The following is an 18,914-nucleotide window of genomic DNA, read 5'->3' on the forward strand; positions in this document are numbered from 1 at the left end:
TAGAGCATAATTGGCCAACTTATGGCACATGGGTTACAAGTACAAATATAAACATAGAAAAGAGCAGAAAAACTTCAAGGTTTCTGATCATGTCAGAAGCACACTTTAAAGTGTTGCTTTGCTGAAGAGCTATGCTAGCACCAAGTTTTTGTCTCAAAAGACTAGACTTAAACTTCTTTCAAGCACCGTGCTTTGCAGAGTACCTCATACTTAAGGTTTGACTTTGGTTGGCTGCCTATGTCTGAAAGCCTTTTTAGCAGGTAACTAGGCATATAGTGTAGGGGGGAAAAGGATATAGGTGATGATTGACACTTTTAATAAATAGAATTATTGACTTTCTACTTCTACAATAGATAATTAGCACCATCACTGGAACATGAAACTGAGATATTGTTTGTCTGACTAAATCAGAAGACACAAGACTCATGTAACTTACTGCTTTTCCATGTATTCTCCAGCCATGTCAATGAAAATATTTCTGTGTAACATGTAAGTTTTCTATGTGCAGAGCAAATAGTTTGAACTAAGAAAAATTCCAGGACAGTATATAGGCCCTTACATACATGATGGCTGTATAAGTAAAGAAGAGACCTCTTTCAGAAATCAGCACTTCAACTGCATCTCAGTGCCCACAGTTTGGCCAGAAAAAGTCTAACAATGCTTTCTTGGCCATTTAGCTCGAAAGAAACGCCACTACCAAAAAATGGAACTAATAACCAATACCTCTTTGCAGTAGCAATTACATGTAGTCCTATTTTATCATTCTTATAATCTCTTTCTCTGTCATCTTGAATAGATTGAATAGAATAGAGCTGGAAGGTACCCTGGAGGTCTTCTAGTCCAGCCCCCTGCTCAAGCAGGAGAACCTATACCATCTCAGACAGGTGTTTGTCTAGTCTCTTCTTAAAAATCTCCAGTGATGGAGCACCCACGATTTCTGGGGGTAAGTTGTTTCACTGGTTGATTGTACCTGTTTTCAGATTAATAATAAGTTATTTCCATACTCACATTAAAATGTCTTATACAATACTTTTGGGGAAAGACTTCTGTAATGAATTCTATGGCATCTCAGTACAAACCAGCTGGACAACTACTGTTGTAAAAGCCCTACATGGCATAGGTCCAGCTTACTTGAGGAACCATCTCACTCCCTGGAACTGGCCTGTCCCACCTACACTGGCAGAGGCGGTATGCTGCGGGCCCCATCAGTCTAGGAATTCCAGCCAATAGGATCCAGGAAAAGGACTTTCTCTGCCGTGGTTCTTGCCCTTTGGAACATCTTATCCCCTGAGATGAGATTGGCTCCCACCCTTTCGACCTTCCACAAGAGCTTGAAGACCTGACTCTGCCAAAGGGCATGGGGTGCTGATGGAGGAACATTACTCTGGAGATGGTTAATGAATTAAGAGGCAATCCCACCTCCATGCATTCTGCTCCCTCCTTCCCCAACTTTTAACTATAATTTTAATTTTATTTTTATTGTAATTTCCAGGTTTTTGTTTTAGAAATATTTATGTTAGGATTTTAATGTTTTAATGCTGTAAGCTGCCCATAGTTGTTTCGATACCAGATGGGCATCAAATAAATTTGATGGATGGATGGGCAGACGGACAACAGGAGATTCTGTTGCATTTGAGTAAGTGGGACTTGAAGGACCTTGGACAGCAAGTGCTGGCTTCTTCACAGTGTATCAATAAAAGCTCAATTCCTCGGTCAGAAACAGATTTAATCTATCACATATAGCACGGCAAAAGTCAAGCAATGTAAACTGCTCTTCACAGAGTGTTCTTCAGTACTTTGCTAATTATAAAAAATATTAAGAAAATATACAGACAATGAGATCCTTAAATCTTGGTTTGGACAGCCTACTTTTGAGTCCAAAAATATAATCAGAGAAAAGTCAGTTTCCTGAGAAATCAGGTTTTAAACATATGGCCAAGCCAATTATACTGAAATGATGGAATTCCTATTTGAGAGAGACTTTTAGAACAGAGAGAGCGCATTACTTCAACCAATGTAGTTAAGATTAAATTGCAAAAACAACTTTAGCTTTATTGGCTCTGTTGCTATGAAAAAAATTCACAGAGAGTGGTTGAAATGGCAGATCAAGAAGCCATGCACTTAATAGAAAGCCAGGATCCAAGAAGAAATCTGCTTGCTAGTTTGAACAACCTCCAGACAGCCCACAAATGCTTCTGTTCGATATCAAAGGATGAAAATAGGAGAGAGCTAGGGCTAACTGAAATGTGATAACAAGATTGTTGTCTGGACCACATAATGCTGTATTTAAGCATTTTATAAAAATATAGGAAACAGGACATTCTCAACTTTAGCCAATCAAGATTTTAGAAGAAGTTTGCAGCAATTCTTGGAGGTTGTATTTGGCAAGTTGGGAAAAATAGAATAGTACAGTTTTAGGTTTTTCCCAACCCAGTCAAGTAAGAGCTCAATAGCTAGTTCAATACCTTACTGGTACACTGCCTAACTGTATTGATTAATTCCTGAATAACCAAGTCGACACACTTCAAACAAGGCTCTTTCAGCTTCACCACCTGCTTTTTCACAATGGCTTCAAATGCCAAGTCTGGTGTGAACAGTCCCGTCCTATATCAGCACAGGGAGGGCAAAAGAGCATAAACACAGCAAAGAGAAAAAAGGGGGAGGAGGGGAAAAAGAGATTTAAATATGGGCAACATTCCAGAACACAATTCCCTCCCATAACAGACAGCTTTTCTGTTGCAACAAGCCCCTCCTTTTGCTAGTAATGTTAGTTAAATAATATAGGGATGGAACAAGGACTTCAGAAAATGAAGATTATAGAAAGAGATATGAATATACATATTTGTTATTGAAAGATTTTTGCAAACTGAATTTGTAATATGCTTCTTTATAATGCTTTTATAATATCTTTGAATATAAAAAGGAAATGCCAACATTATTGATTTTAGGAGAAAAAAAAATTCCTGTACTATTTATTAGAGAACTAGAATGTGGAAGTGTGAAAAACAGCTAACCACAAAATAGATCAAAATGGGTATTTTTGCTTTGTCAGAGAAAAAAATAACTGTTCTGGAAGCAATGGATTTTGCTTGCTGCTGCCCCCCCCCCCCCCCCAAGCAGCTAGGAATAACAGGAAATAGTAACTTATCTTTCTTGTGTAATAGCAGGAGTCACTTAGCCTATAGCTAGCAATCTAAAAATACAAATCAATATAATCTCAAATTCAACATATGTTTCTGTCAACTACATCTTCATTTGCAATATAAACAAAATAAATAATTGCTAGATGGGAGGGAATAATCATTCCCCTTGCCATCCTGTTACAGCAGAAATCGAAAACTTCTCAGTAGATTTACAATCTGATTTTCTAAGAGCTTTTTTCATCCTCCCCTCTAGCTGAAATTCTTTCAATAACAGGAAGTTGTTGTAGTTTAGGTGTGAATCTCCAGTCATGCCAATATGATAATCATAATAATCAGTTTGCTCTAGAAATTTAAGGCACCAGGCCAGTGGCCAAGCAGAAGGGGAAAAAAAAGTCCCCTTCCTTAGGCAGGGGGATAACTTTGGGCCAGTCACTCTCTTTCAGCCTAACAATGTTGTTCACTGCTTTGAAATATTTATAAAAATAATAAAAGTGGGATAAAAATAATTAATGTTTCAGTGCAACATTCTCATCAACATTTTTCTTTTTGATTTCAAGATAATGGGAAACATTTTCAGTAGCAAGGGCTTCCCAAACTATCAGCTGCTTGGATGTCCCAGATAAGTATCATTATATACATTTTATGCCATGTACATTTAGTCCAGTCTGAATACTTGCCTTATACCATGGATATTTTTGATTGCATAACTGATTTCACGTCGCAAATCTTTCTCATCAAACTCCATCTAAAAGAAAAATGCTAATATATGACCAAAAGACCTCCTTTTCTTCCATTTGCAGATCTTTTTCAAAAAAATCTGCATTTATGTGAAGTCATGATTGACAATCATTTTATAATGCAAACCTATGTCAAGATACAACATCTGAGGACATAATAGCAAGAGCAAGGTACTAATTGTAATACATCATCACCAGTGGAAGGAGAGCATCCACAAACAGGGAGCTCCTCTCATCCAATCACAGGGATAAATTCTGTTTCCATCTAGTGGGAGGAAGGCTACTGAATTTCACTGTACAAGTGAAGGGCATCTATCAATGGTCAATGTTCAAATCATAGCAACAATGATGCTGTCTACTAATAATTAGTCTTCAGATCTGAAAGTTGGACAGCCCAAGTGTTAGGAAGCCCAAGTGTTAGGAAGCATATTATGCATCTGTTCTTCAAAATTGATCTTGGAAATTTATCTGGATCCATAGATAAAATCTTCAACATACAGTTGAATGCTTTAATTACTAGATGACCTTATATTATTATTTATTTTTTTATAAATATTTTATTGGTTTTTAACTATAACAATCTCCAGTGCCTGGTGTACAGTGTGTTGTCTTGGTTTATATTTTAACAAGAAAAAAAGGACAATAATAATTAATAATCAATAATGATTAAGTTTTATAATTTCATAATTAGTATATTAATTAATGATATATTTCTTTCATCTTCCCTTCCCCATTTATATTCTCCTTCTTCAACCTTAACCAAAATATAATTCTTAATATTTTCAATATATAAATGATTATAGGCATTTTTATAGTTATACAAATAGTAATAACCTCTATGTATGACATTTTTTTCAGCTTATATTATTCTTATAACCATCATTTCATTAGTTCAGCATGCATCCTACTTTCATAATTTTTGTTTACACTTAATTTCCCTTATATTCCATCCAATTCTTATCAGTCATAATTCTTCATATGTTAGTCATCTAACTGTCCCAATTTTCCCATTTAAGTACATCATCCCAATATTTTGTCATGCATTATAAAAATACTATACTTTTTATCTATCTTATAGTATCTAGATATAACATCCTTTTTAATTAGTTTACATTTCACATATTAATAAAAATTACATCAACCTGCTATTTTTACATTTCACATATTATGGAACATACTATATTACTTAGATCTCTTATCCCTCTTGTTATAGGGCTCCTTTATGTTCAAAGTTCTCTATTCTTTTAGCCATACTGAAACAAATGTTTGTTCACGAGGCTTCCGGTTCCAGATTGCGGCACCAGCGGACGCGCAAGAAGAGCACTCTCTCCGCCGCCCGGTTTCCCTTTGTCAGAAGACCCTGAAAAGGGTCGAAAGTCGCCCTGGAGGGGTGACCACCGCTGAGGAGGACCCTCGACAGATTGCAGAAGGACAGCAGCCCTTCTGTTTGATCCGAGGCAGCTCCTTTGCACCGACGAAGAAAAGACCGGCCATTAACATGGCCAATCACTAAGCGTACCAGCCAAAAGCCAAAAGCACTACCAAGCACAACGAAAGCAATGTGGAAGAACTGGGTGAGACCTTACTTTACCTCTTCTGCTTCCAAATTACTTTCCTGTAAAAGCCTTTGGAAATTCTTTTTTCCCCCCTTCTTAACTTCTGCCTATGGCTTCTGCCTACTCTGGAAATACAAAGCTATGGAAAACAAAACAAAACAAAAAGAACAACTAAACTAAATGACTAAATAATTGGACTTGTAATTTTTGGATACTTGGGGTCCCAAAAGGTTTCTATTCCTACAGAGACTTATTATCTTACCTATCTGTTAAGCTGGGGAAAAAAGAATATTTCTTTTTCTTTTTAAACTGGATAAAAGCCTAATTTGAGTTTGGGAAAGATTTTACATGTTACTGGGGACATTTTGTAGTGAAATTTGGTACAGCAAGTGAATTTTTTCTTCTGACTAGCAGACCTGCCAGACTAATACTTGTCCTTGACACTATCAAAAAAGATAAGAACTTGAAACAGCTGGGTGGTGAAAACAACTATCTATAGTGGAGATGGACATTTATTGACTTTTATCAAAATAGCCTCTACTAAAGGACTATCTTTAAACACCACAGAAATGGAGGAATACTACCCACAACTTAACTACAAACTTATACTTGAAAAAATGTTAGAGGCTACTGAGCTAATGAATTCCAGACTGAAAGATAAAGGCGCCACCTCAAAGCTACAAAATTCAGCCCAGATTTCAAGTGATGAAATTACAACTCAAAAGGCAACAGAAGAAGGAATTGTCACTAAAGTGGACTTTAAAGAATACCAGCTACAACCTACTCAGAACCCTGATACCAAACCTTGATTTCAACTAAAAAACCTGCAATTCTAACAGCAACAGAAACTGAAAAAAGTAACACTAAGACGGAAGGAGCTGAAGACCTGCTTACACAGCACATTGAGAATTTAGATAACCCAGACAACCAAACAACAACTACAACATTGAACATGACTTTTTATTTAAATCAGCTGAAATCGGAAGAAGGACCAGTCTGAACTGACGATAAATATACTAAGCCAAACATGGAAATTCAAGTTATTAGGCCAACAATCTAATGACTATGAAGGGACCAGCTTCCTTGAAAAATTGATAACTGGATGGTCTCCCTTGATTCAAATGACATGTGAAGGAATGAAGGGAGATCCACCTGAGTATTTAAAGGCTCTGCTATGGAAGCCTGTTTGGCACAAAAGAAAAGCCAGAGTTAGACTTAAAAAATGGGATTTCTTTATGTAACCTTTAATGGAAGAGCCTAAAACCTTATTTAATGGGCTAAGGAGATTTTAAAAGACATTAACTGGTTTAATACTTAGGATTTAGACTTATAAGGGAACTAAAAACTAATTATTAGAATAATAGTTTTGAATTATAATACAGAAGATGGATTGAGATGCTAAAGGTTATTTTATTAATAAGTGATGATATTAGGATGAGAAATAGAATACGATTGTGAAATAAAGTAAGAATTTATTTGATAAATAATGTGTATCTTAGATACGATAGCTATTTTGTAATGAACTAAGGGAACCATGGGCTATCCGAAACCTAAATACTATGAACACTAAGCTAACTGGAATACTGTAACTGAAATTAGATAAAAGTTATAAACAGGACATGGAAGCATATAAGTCAAAAGATATTGATAAATGTTTTAACCGATTGAGTTATAACTAGCAATGTATCTACTTGAATGTGATATAATAACAAAGGGAAATAGAGAGGAAATTTTTGATGATGTAACCAGACATATATATGAAAGAGCTTGTTATTTTATTATGGATTACCCAATCACCATGTTGCTTCCTTAATACCTGGAGCTTTGTAAAATTGGAAAGTTAATAAAACTTGTTTTTTTAAAAAACAAACAAACAAACAAATGTTTGTCCATCTGGTAGGGCGAGTCAAATCTCTTGTATCTGTCTCTGGTCTTCTTCTTTTGCCGAGTAGTTTTCCAAGTTGATGTAATCCACTTACCCAGCGGTTCCTGTGTTTTTACAAATGTTGTTGGGAATATAAAAGATGAAGTAAGTAAGATGAATACTTTGTCTCCCAAACTTTGATGGTTCTCTTGGTAATTATATAGTCCATTCTATTTTTGTTGTTGTATCAGAAACTTGTATATTTTTTCCTGTTTGTGTTAAATTGTAATTCTTTTAATTTGTTATTTCATCAATTTGACCATATTCTTCTAATTTGTAGTCAGTTATCTGATTTATTTGTTCATTCATTGTTATTTCCTGGGTGTTTTTTAATTGTAGATTTAGATTGGAAATATGCTTATTTAAATCATCAAAGGTGTTTCAAATTTCCTTGTGGTTTGAGTCTATTGTCATTTGTATTTGTCCCAACATTACATATATTTCCTCCTGGAAAGTATTTATCTTGCCTTGAAGTATTACTTCTGGAGGCTCTTGATTTTCCAAGTTAAGTCCTTCAGGAGAAAATATTGAATGTGGCATCCTGTCATTTTCTGATACGTATGTGATATCCATGTTGTCTCCCCTCTTCAAACAAACTTTCAACAATGTTTTAATTCAAAAGTCAATTTATTAGTCAGTCAAAATTACAATTCAATATGTTAAGCCACTTTAAATCCTTCCTGTAGATTCTCGTCTAAAAGATTAGCCAAAAGCCAAGGTTTTTCTTTTCCATAAACAGTTCTTAGATTTAAGCAACAGTCCAAGTGTTCTTTTTCCTTTCAGACACTTTTTAATCTTATAGCTGGCTCTTCCTTTGTTCCCAGCTGTCTTCAAGGTTATTTACAATTCAAAGGAACAGCTTTTTGTTTATTTCTAGAAATTCTGCCAATTTCTTAGTCCGTATTGTTAGTATTCTATTATCTGATTCTCCACTAGATGTCAGCAGTTATTTCTTTTTTCAGCTTTTTTTCCAATCAAAAAGTTATTTTTGTTATATATTTTTATAATTCCATCGAAAACTCTTTAGGGTATAATCTTGACAGTTTCTTAGTTCCTAGATTTGTCCAGACTGTAGTATTTTAAATCAAATGTTAGTATATCTCTTTCCTCCATAATATTAATTCTCCACTTCCGTCTGTAAGGGAATGGGGATATGGTCCCCTCCCTTCACTTCCGGAGGTTTTCTTGCTTTGGGGAACTTTCTCAAGGATTCAATTAGTAGATAGAAGAAAGATCAGTACTCTCACCAATTCCAAGCACGCTGTTCACCAATGTTCAGGTTCGTGCTCTGGGATTTCGGCTGCAAGTAGCTTGGGCTAGACGCTGATCTCACACTAACCTTTCTCCCGTCAGGTTCAGAGGGCTTCCCTGGATCAAACGAAGCGACCACTGTTGCTTCATGATCAACGGGGCACCCCTCCTTCATGGTAACCTCTTTGGGACGAAACTAGCCGTGGGGAGTGGAGGTCCGCTCTTGTGAGGCCATGCGCTATGGGCACAAAACCAGAAGTCTCAGATGACTTCATATTATTACTTCTCGAATTGGTTTCAAGTTATCTACTCCCAAGATGCAGTTCAAAAAAATGGACTGTGTCTGTTTCAATAAGGGGACATTTACATATTCCAACAATTCTGTACCATATTTGACTAATAAGCTAAGGGCAATAGTAAGAGCCCACAGAATTGCCTAAAAATTAGAATGAGGTGGTATGGTGGATACAATCTAAGCAAAATATTCTTTTATTGATGAAGTTCTGTTTAATTTCCAACAATGCAACATTTCATACTGAAAATTCTAAGAATAAATCTCTCTGGGAGTAGAAAGACTCAAACAGAAAAGTAGTCTCTTAGCTATGGTAGTATTGAGCTATTTAGTAGCAAACTTTAGTAACACACAAGGTAATTATATTTAAATAAGAGCTAATCTAATGTGATATATATTTAAATAAGAGCTAATCTAACATGATAGCTAGATCCAATATACTGTATGTAAAATATAGATTAAATAATTTAGCACAGCTCTTCAAAATTTGAAAAGATAGTACTGCTATTTCCACTCTAGATCAGGGTCAACAAACTACAGCCTGTGAGCCAGATCAGGACTAATATCTGTTCTCATGAGCTAAGAATGGATGGATGAGTGGGTGGCATAATCAGAGCTTAGGGGCAAAGGACAGGGTCAAGCATCTAAGGCTATGGCAGCCTAGCAGTGATCTCCTTGCTGGAAGGCTGGTGGTATCTAATGGCTTGAAGACTTCCAGACATCTCCATGGATGCAAAGAAGGATGCAGGATTATACAAAAATTCCCAACTACCACTCTAGGTTAGCCTGCTGGCTTATTGCCATTGTATTAATTCTGTATTAATGTATTAATGCTATATGTTATATATGTACTATTTTTAGAAAAAGGTACTATAATTTTCACAGTTTCTTGACAACCAAAAGTCTTCACAATGTGAATGTTTGTGATAAGATTCTTATCAGGAAGGAAAGCATGCAAAACCCAATTGCCGTTACACCTGCAATCTGAGCATCTACAGTTGAAGAATCATGACTGAGGACTGTAAACTTGATCTTCCAAGAAGGTTAAAGGAATGTACAGTTCCATATTACATATAAGCCTATTCAAAGTCATAGAATCTGCAGCAATCCACCCTTACAATTCTGCTCCAATTCAATGCATATATATTGGTTTCCACCCAAAAGCTATAATTGTTATGACCTAGTTCTATTATTGTGTCACAGAAGACAATAGCATGTATACAATTGTGCAATTTCATGGAATTGCTTATACTCTCTCCAAAAATCTTAAGTCTTGTTGAGATATTAATGATTTTGATTTAAAAAATAATTGTGGGATGCCACCTGATGTTTTTGCCTCCAATGTGATATTGTATCCTCTGCTGTAACATATTACAAAGAGAGTTCTGAATGCCAACATTACTGGCTGCCAAAAAGTAAAGTATCAGGTTTGTCCCAGCTTGGCATTTAGGAAAGACCCTCAACTCCATTTTTCAGTGAACGTATACTTTTACTAAAGCCAAGTGGTTATACCATAAGCACGTAAGATACCCACGTAAAACCAGGACTTGCCCCTTCTAACAGGTCCTCCTCCCTTGGTCATCTTGTTAGTGTCCAATAAGATTCAAATTAGTTGTTTAGGTAACAGTTCTAAAGTTTGGTGCCTCTTTGGTGGATGTTTGCATTCCATTCTCATGCCTATGTCCTTATATCATTCAACCGTTGCCTCTAGTTGGCACTTCTGGTTCCTGTCATCCCCCCTTCCTGTATCCCTATATCCCTCCTCCCCATACTTTATAGTAGGCTGCCATCAAAGCGAAGCAGGACTAAAGCAGCGTGATGCCAGAACTGACATTCTGCCCCACTCCTGAAAAAAAATGGTTTATTCCTGAAAAAGAGAAAGACAAGAGAAATGGTTAGGACATTGGGAGGGGTTCAATGGGGTTGGTCAGGATGTTTGTCATGGAATTTGCGGAGGAACTGTGGGATTCACACATATTGGGCATCAATCTATTCAGTCTCAGTGGGAGGGAAATCTTTCCATGATATTAAGTATTATAGTTTGCCTGTGTTTACAGAATCTAAGCTACCTTTAAATTTGAAGTATTGTTAGCACTTACAACACTTGTTGTTATAAGGACAGAGGTTGAAAGTGGCTTCTCTGCAGCATGCAAGGGGGAAGAGGTTGCTGGTTTCAATAAACTGCAGTGAAACACTGGATGTGTCTGAGAAACTTTGGTAATTCTAATTGTACAGTCACTGGTTGATAATTTTGATGAAGGGGAAAAGACCAATGTATTTCAGTCCGAGCTTCTTCGAGGGTTGTCTAGATAGAAGGCATTTGGTGGATAGGTGGACCTCAAAGCCAAGTTTAAAGTATTTTGGTTTGGTTCATTTTTTATTGGTTTGTTTCTTCCTCTAGCATTTTGCACACCACCAGCCAGGTGCTTTGAAGTGTGTTGATCTAAACGGTTAGTGACATATTCTGTGGGGTTGTCTAAAACAGTTTGGGTATAGCTATGAAGTCTTGGCCAGTGGCTACTCAAAACAATGTAAAGCCAGTGATGCTGTGGACTATGTTGTTGTATGCTACCCCTGCAAAGGGAAGGAGGTTGGCCCAATTGTCCTGTTGGTAATTGATGTAACAGCGGAGGTATTATTTTAGGACAGTGATGGCGAACCTTTTAGAGACTGAGTGTCCAAACTGCAACCCAAAACCCACTTATTTATCGCTGGGTGCCAGGTGGACGTGGCTGACTGGGTGGGTGTGGCCGACCGGGTGGTCATGGCTGCAGTGGTATGGTCACCTCAACGATGCTTGTGGGGAGGGATGCTCTGGGGGCTGGGCAGGGCTGGGGGAGATCCAGGGGGTCTCTGGCGGGTAGGGCGGTGGGCCAGAGGCTCATCCTGCAGGGTAAGGTGAGGTGAGGCAGGGTGGGTGTGCCAACTGCCGTGGGGCAAGGCAAGGCAAGGCAGGAGCCGGAGCAGCTGCTGCCTGACACCAGCCTGACAGCATCGGCCCTCCCACACAGAGGCCAGTGAGTGCATGGGGGCTGATGGTGTCCGTCAGCAACCACAGCCTGCTGGCTGTCCTGCATCATGGCAGCCCCATCGGCATGGGCAGAGCACAGCCCCATCGGCATGGATGGAGACGGCTCCGGGACGGCCTGAAAGAAGCCTACACCTGATGCAGACCCTGTCTACACAGTGGCTGTGACGGGGGCAGTGGCTGCTGCTCCTCCTGCTGCTCTAAGCCCCTTGACCGGCCAACCATACAGGGAAGCAGGAGACGGCGGCGGTTATCCCTGCATCGCCAAGCCCAGCCGGCAGCAGATCTGGAAGAGAAGCTGTGCCGCCCATCCTCGTGCTGGTGGAGGCAATGGAGAGGGAAGGTGAGCTGTGGCACACGTCCACCCACCCCTCTCCACTACCACCCCACATCATTCCCACATGCATGTCCCAGAGGTGCATGCGGGACGATGTGGGGCAGCAGCGGCAAAGGGTGGGCACATGCCAGATCCCGCCTTCCCCTGCCGCCCCCATCAGCACGAGGATGGGAAGCACAGCTTCGCTTCCGGATCTGCTGCCCGACACCATTGGCCCCCGCACATAGACCAGCAAGCACATGGGGGCCAGCGGTGTCCGTCAGCAGCCACAGCAAGCTGGCTGTCCTGCATAATGGCGAACTGGCCACGGAGCCCCATTGACGCAGACGGAGATGGCCCTGGGACAGCCAGAAGGAAGCCCTTGCTCAGCCTGGGCCCATCCACTCAACAGCTCTGACGGGGGGTGGCTTCTGCTGCTGCTCCAATCGGTCAACCATGCAGGGAAGCAGGAGGAAGTGGAGGGGCAGCCGGGGTTCTGGAGCTGCCTCAGCTGCTTGCTGGCAGCCCAACGAGGCAGCGGATCTTGTGCACCAGCTGCCCCTCCTGCTTCCCTGCATGGTTGACAGGTCGGAGCAGCAGTAGAAACTGCCATCAGAGCTGTTGAGTGGATGGGCCGGACTTCCTTCCAGCCATCCCAGGGCTGTCTCCACCCACGCTGATGGGGCTCCTTCTATAGGTATTTCTTCTGGAAATTCCAATAAATTAATTCTGAGACTGTGTGAAGATTTTCAAACCAACTTGTTCTTCAGTCCAGCAACTTCTCTGTTTTCTCCCACTCTGCTCTAGTTCTAAAAAAAAAAAAAATACAAATTTTCCTTTCTGGGCAGGTTAGTGGGATTTCTTAGTGCCAAAACACAGATAGTGTGCCCCCGCACACAGAGGCCAGCAAGTCCATGGGGGCCGTGTCCGTCAGCAGTCATAGCATGCTGGCTGCCCTGCATAATGACGAACTGGTCACAGAGTCCCATCGATGTGGGCAGTTCTAGGATGCCATTTATACATTCACAACCTCCATTCGTTTGGGGATGATGCAAGGTGGTGAGCCCTCGTGTGGTGTCTAATATTTTCAAGAACTCCTGCAGGAATTGAGACGTGAATTGGACTCCATAGTCTGAGAAGATCCATTCAAGGATGCCATGGAGTCTACAGATATGTTTCACAAAGAGTTTGACCCATGCCAATGAGATTTTGGGGCACGTCACGAAGTGCACTTGTTTAGAGAAGAGGTCAGTGATGACCCAAGTGATTGTGTTTCTTGAATTCTCCGGTAGTTCGACTATAAAGTCAATGGAGATTTCCTTCCAAGGTGCTGTAGGATTGGCCACTGGTTGCAGGAGGCCAGGGGTTTTCTTTAGTCAACCTTTCCCTGACGAGCAAATAGAGCAGCTGCTGACATAATGTTCAATGTCTTTCTTTAAGGAGGGCCACCAGAATTGGCATTTCACTAAGTGCAGGGTTTTCACAAATTCAAAATGTCCTGCAGTTTTTCAGTCATGGCTTCTTTGTAGAACAGGGGCATGCTGACTCTCAACCCCAATCTAGGCAATGCCATCAAGCATAGTGCAGTCCATTTGGTGGGTTTTAAACCACTTATTTTTGATTAAGGACTCTTTTAATTTTACCAGTAGGTTGTCAGCTCTCTGTGGTGTGGTTTTTTTCTGAGTTCTGGTGATGGCAGGGGTGGCCAGCTGATTGGAAGGGATAACCCAGCTTATGATTTGCATCTTTTGAGCTATTATACTGGGGAAGTCGGGAGAGGGCATTAGCCAAAACAATTTTGCCCCAGGAAGGTAATGCAGCATGAAACTGAATTGGTTCAAGTATTGAGCCCATTGCATTTGCCTTGGGAATTGTTTCCTGAGTGTCTTTAAAGCTTTTAAATTCTTATGGTCTGTCCACACTTCAATTAATGGGCTTTACTGTCCTCCAGGAAGTGTCTCCACGTGAGAAGTTTCCACATTGCATAGCATAAACCTCTTTTTTTCCAGACCGTCCATCTGCGCTCAGCCTCAGCTAGTTTTTTTGTTAGATGTGTAGGCATAAGGCTGTAAAATCCCTTGGTTTTTTCTGAAGGAGGGCAGCCCAGATTGCCATATCACTAGCATCAGCTTGGATGATAAATGGAGCATTCAGGTCCTGGGTGTTTGAGCACAGGCTTAGCTACAAATAAGCACTTAAGTCTCTCAAAAGCTGCCCGGCATTCCATTGTCCATTTGAGGGCTTGGCTTGGCTTAGTTTTTCCCTCTCGTTTGGTCTTTAGGATGTTAATGACAGGGAGCGCTATTTGGGCAAATGATAGGATGAATTTCTGGTAAAAATTGGCAAACCCAGGGTCCCCCATTTGAGTACTGCTTGTACATTTTTGGGATATCCATCTCCACCCCCTTGTGTGAAATGTGGTACCCCAAATAGACAATCTTGTCTTTGTGGAATTCGCACTTTGAGAGTTTTGCATATAGTTGGGCGGTGCAGAGCTTCTTCAGCACAGCTCTGGCCAACTTCACATATTCTTTCATAGTTTCAGTGTAAATCAAGTAAACTAAGACTCCTTTACATAAATGCTCATGCAGGACTTTATTAATTGATTGCATGAAGACTGCAGGTGCCTCCTGTAGCCCAAAGGGCAGCACTCAAAACTGGAAGCACCCCAAAGGGCAATTAAAGGTACTTCCTACTCATCTCCCTCTTTAATATGCACTTGGTAATAGGCTTCCCTCAGGTCTAATTTGGTGAAAATCTTCCTTTTAGCCAGGTGGGCTATCATGTCTTTATCAGTGGCAAAGGGTAGACATTCTCAATGAAAATTGCATTTAGCCTATGATAATCTACACAGTATAGGTGCAGCCATACGTGACTTTGCTGATTGAATGAAATCCCAGGCTAGATTTTTATCTATGAATGACCAGAGTTCATCCAATTCCCTTGGGATCATAGAATATAGCTTCAGCTTGGGTAATTTAGCCCCCAACAAAAATTTTCTTGAACAGTTAATGAAGTGATGGGTAGGGAAGCATGTTTGAATCTTGCTCGCTGAAAACTTCCTGAAAATCCCGATACTTCTTGGGGATCAGAGAGACCACCTTTTCTTGCTCACATACTGCCGCAGCATTTTCTCCTTTCACTTTCTTAATGGGCAGCGCATGAAGGTGAGATGGCAATTTCTCTGTTAGACTTCCCTCAACCAGCTTTCACTGGATCTTAAATATACACTTCCTCTAGTTTACAGAGGAATTCCATTTTAGTAGCCATGCTAAACCTAGAACCATGGATATATCCATGCCTGGCACTACAATGAAACTGAGAGTCTTCATGGGGCCTCTTTTTCATTCCCACTGGTTCTGTCACAAAGGTTGTGCCCTCTCGCCACTGAGCCATCCAATTGGCAGAATGCTATGGGAAGAAATCGGCAGCTCAATGGTCTTCCTTGCTGCATAAAAAGCAGTTGGGGGGTGGCAACGTGGGCTATGGTCTCGCTTCCCTGGCCTCGGGGCTTCCTTCTTTTCCATGATGAAGAATCGTTGCTGTTCTTGGCTGGTGTGCCTATGGTGTTCGGCCAGGTCTCCACTTCATCAACCAGGACGTACCACCCTTGAAGGGCTTGTGGTATGCCTCGGGATAGGCAGGTATAGAAGACTTTGTTCAGGCCATCTTGGAAACTCTCGATCAGCATGTCCAGGGGCCAGTCTGTTAACCTATAGACCAGGCTCTGGAACTCTTAATATAGGGAGCAACGGGTCACCTCATCTGTTTGATAGTTTTGATTTTTGTTCTGGCCTTTCAATCCGCGAGAGGGTCTTCAAACCATTTCCTCAGAGCAGCCATGAATCAGCCGAAGTTGCATAGCTCCACTGCATCATCATCATGGAGGGCTACCATTCACTCAGCAGCCTCTCCCTCTATGGTCATGGTAACACATCACACCCTGGCTGGATCATTCAGCAGGTTGGCCCCATATTTCTGCATGTAATTGCACACTTGGGCGAGGAAGAATGTCATTTCTTTTGGGTTGACATTAAATTTCAATCCCAGTGCTCATGGAGAGAAGGAGGTGTTGGCCAAGGTAGCTGGGACAATCCTGACGGTTGTGCCAGGGCTAGCAGGGTGAGGGCTGGTGCCGGGGCTGGTTAGATTGCTTCAATGGTCAGTTGGGCTGGCAGTGGTGCTTGCCACTCTTGGAATTTCTTAGGAAGTCAATTGCCTGCTTGAATATGATCATATAGGTCTGGCTCACCTCCCCATTGCTCTGCACTTTTCCTTGGCGAGGGGTGCTTTGTGGCAGCTTCGACTTCCCTGGGCAAAGGTTACCCTGGAGGGCTTCTCTTCCCATTCTTCCATCTTTCCAATCCCTATGGACCACTAGGGCTTTGGTCAATCCTCCAAGGTCTCTGTTTCTCTCCCCAGTTCGGGCTAACCTCCATTGCTCCTGGGCTTCAAAGAAGCTTCCTCCCAGGTCTTCATCTCTTCTTGTTCACTCTCATGGAGAGTCATTCCATACACAATAGATGCAAGTCTCCGGGTGGATTATTATTGCAGATTTGGCTTAATTTCAGGTCTGTCCCAGCTGGGCATTTAGGAAAGAAAAACCTTCGACTCCATTTTTCAGTGAAGATATACTTTTACTAAAGCCAAGTGGTTACAGTATAAGCAAAGCCAGATCTGAAGAGTCCCACATAAAACTGATACTCTTCCCTTCTCCCAGGCCCTCCCCCCTTGGTCATCTTGTTAGTGTCCAATAAAGTTCAAATTAGTTGTTTTGGTAACTGTTCTAATGTTTGGTGCCTCTTCGGTGGGTGTTTGTATTCCGTTCCCACGCCTGTGTCCTTGGATTGTTCAACCGTTGTTCCTGGTTGGCACTTCTGGTTCCTGTCATCCCCTCTCCCTGTATCCCTCTATTCTCCCGCCCAATACATTATGGCAGGTTGCCATCAAAGTGAAGTAGGGCTAAACCAGTGTGATGGCAAATCTGACATAAAGTATTTTTTCACACTATGTTTCTGTATTTCCTCACATTGATCTTAAAAAATAAATGCATGCCTTACTTGGAAACAAAAAATGTTTGTACTTACAAAGCACTAAATGGTTAAGTAACAAAACACCTAAGGAAGCAGCTGGCCATATCAATTTGCCTGTGTGTCAAACATGGGAAAATCAGAAAGTCCAGGCAGTTCAAATGAATATAAAGATTTATTGCACGCTTATGCTTTCTACAAGAATCTGAACTAGCGATTGTCAAAGCAAATAGGCGGTAGATAAAAGTCAATGGAATTCAATGTGGGCTGGATTTAGATCTCTTGTGGATGTGAAGGGACTTGAGGCTGATGACACGTTTGATCTCTCCCTCAGGCTCAGCCTGGTCATTTCCTACATTGTGTCTTCTGCAAAAGATTAACCATAGTTACTTATGCCATCTTCTGAAAAATTTTTAATTTAATCTTCAGGATTTCCAAATGGTTTCCCCTCTACATACTAACTCAGTCCAATCTTGCTTATATTTGCCAAGGTCAACTAGGAACATGTAACCCAAAGATCTTGCCAGCAATGGAATATGTAATAGCAGAGAAGGCAGTTTTTTTTAACATGCAAACCGATACCATCTCAGAAAGGTGACTATCTAGCCTCTTCTTAAAAATCTCCAGTGATGGAGCGCCCATGATTTTGGGAGGCAAGCTGTTCCCTTGGTTAATTGTCGTCACTGTCAGGAAGTTTCTCCTTAATTCCAGGTTGCTTCTCTCTTTGATCAGTTTCCAACCATTATTTCTCATCCTTCCCTCTGGTGCTTTGGTGAATAACGTGACCCCCTCATCTTTGTCGCAGCCCCTCAAATACTGGAATATTGCTATCATGTCACCCCTGTTTCTTCTTTTCTTTAAACTAGCCAAACCCAAGTCCTACAGCTGTTCTTTGTATGTTTTAGTCTCCAGGCCTTTGATCATCTTAGTTGCTCTTCTCTGAATTTTTTCCACTCTCTCAACATTTTTTTTTGTGATATGGTGACCAAAATTGGTTGCAGTATTCCAGGTGTGGTCTTACTGGGGTTTTATAAAGCAGTACTAGTACTTCGTGTGATCTTGATTCTATGCCTCTGTTTAATCAACCCAGGATTGTATTAGTTTTGGCTGCTGCTGCACACTGCTGGCTCATGGTCAAGTGATCATCCACTAGGACTCCAAAGTCCCTCCCACAGTTACTGTTTTTAAGCCAGATCTCCCCCAGTCTGTATTTGTACCTTTCATTTTTCCTCCCTAATTGTAAAACTTTGCTTTTCTCCACATTGAAACCAATTTTGTTCATTGGTTCATTTTGTCCATTGTTCGTGTTTATCATGATCTTTTTGGATTCTGTTGTCTTCTGGGGTGTTGGCTACTCCTGACAGTTTGGTGTCATCTGCAAATTTGATGAGTTCCCCTTCAATTCCCTCATCTAAATCATTTATAAAGATATTGAAGAGTACTGGGCCTAAGACGGAACCTTGTGGTATCCCACTGCTTACTTCTCTCCATGTGGATGTAGTGCTGTTGAGGACTACTCGTTCAGTACAGTTTGCCAGCCAGCTACAGATCCATCTGGTGGTGATATTGTCTATTCCACCTTTTTCTAGCTTACCAAGGAGTAGGTTGTGGTCTATAAATCATATCAAGTGCCTTAC

The 18,914-nt window shown here is 40.8% G+C and overlaps 1 protein-coding gene across 17 annotated transcripts in view; it reads right to left on the reverse strand.

Annotated features, from left to right (window-relative positions):
* Positions 1–18,914, reverse strand: part of DNM2 (dynamin 2) — a 190,766-nt gene that overhangs the window by 79,492 nt on the left and 92,360 nt on the right. For 12 of the 17 annotated variants that reach the window (XM_039368681.1, XM_039368684.1, XM_039368680.1 and 9 more), the window contains exons 9-10: positions 3,821–3,888; positions 2,466–2,604 (exon numbers count right to left, since the gene is read on the reverse strand). In XM_039368681.1, the coding sequence (XP_039224615.1) occupies positions 2,466–2,604; positions 3,821–3,888 (207 nt within the window). The remainder of the gene's footprint in view (positions 1–2,465; positions 2,605–3,820; positions 3,889–18,914) is intronic. The other 5 variants (XM_039368678.1, XM_039368693.1, XM_039368692.1 and 2 more) reach the window with 1 other exon arrangement.

Source organism: Crotalus tigris, unplaced genomic scaffold, assembly GCF_016545835.1.
Source record: "Crotalus tigris isolate CLP2741 ecotype Arizona unplaced genomic scaffold, ASM1654583v1 scf7180000020899.430614, whole genome shotgun sequence".
NCBI lineage: Eukaryota > Metazoa > Chordata > Lepidosauria > Squamata > Viperidae > Crotalus > Crotalus tigris.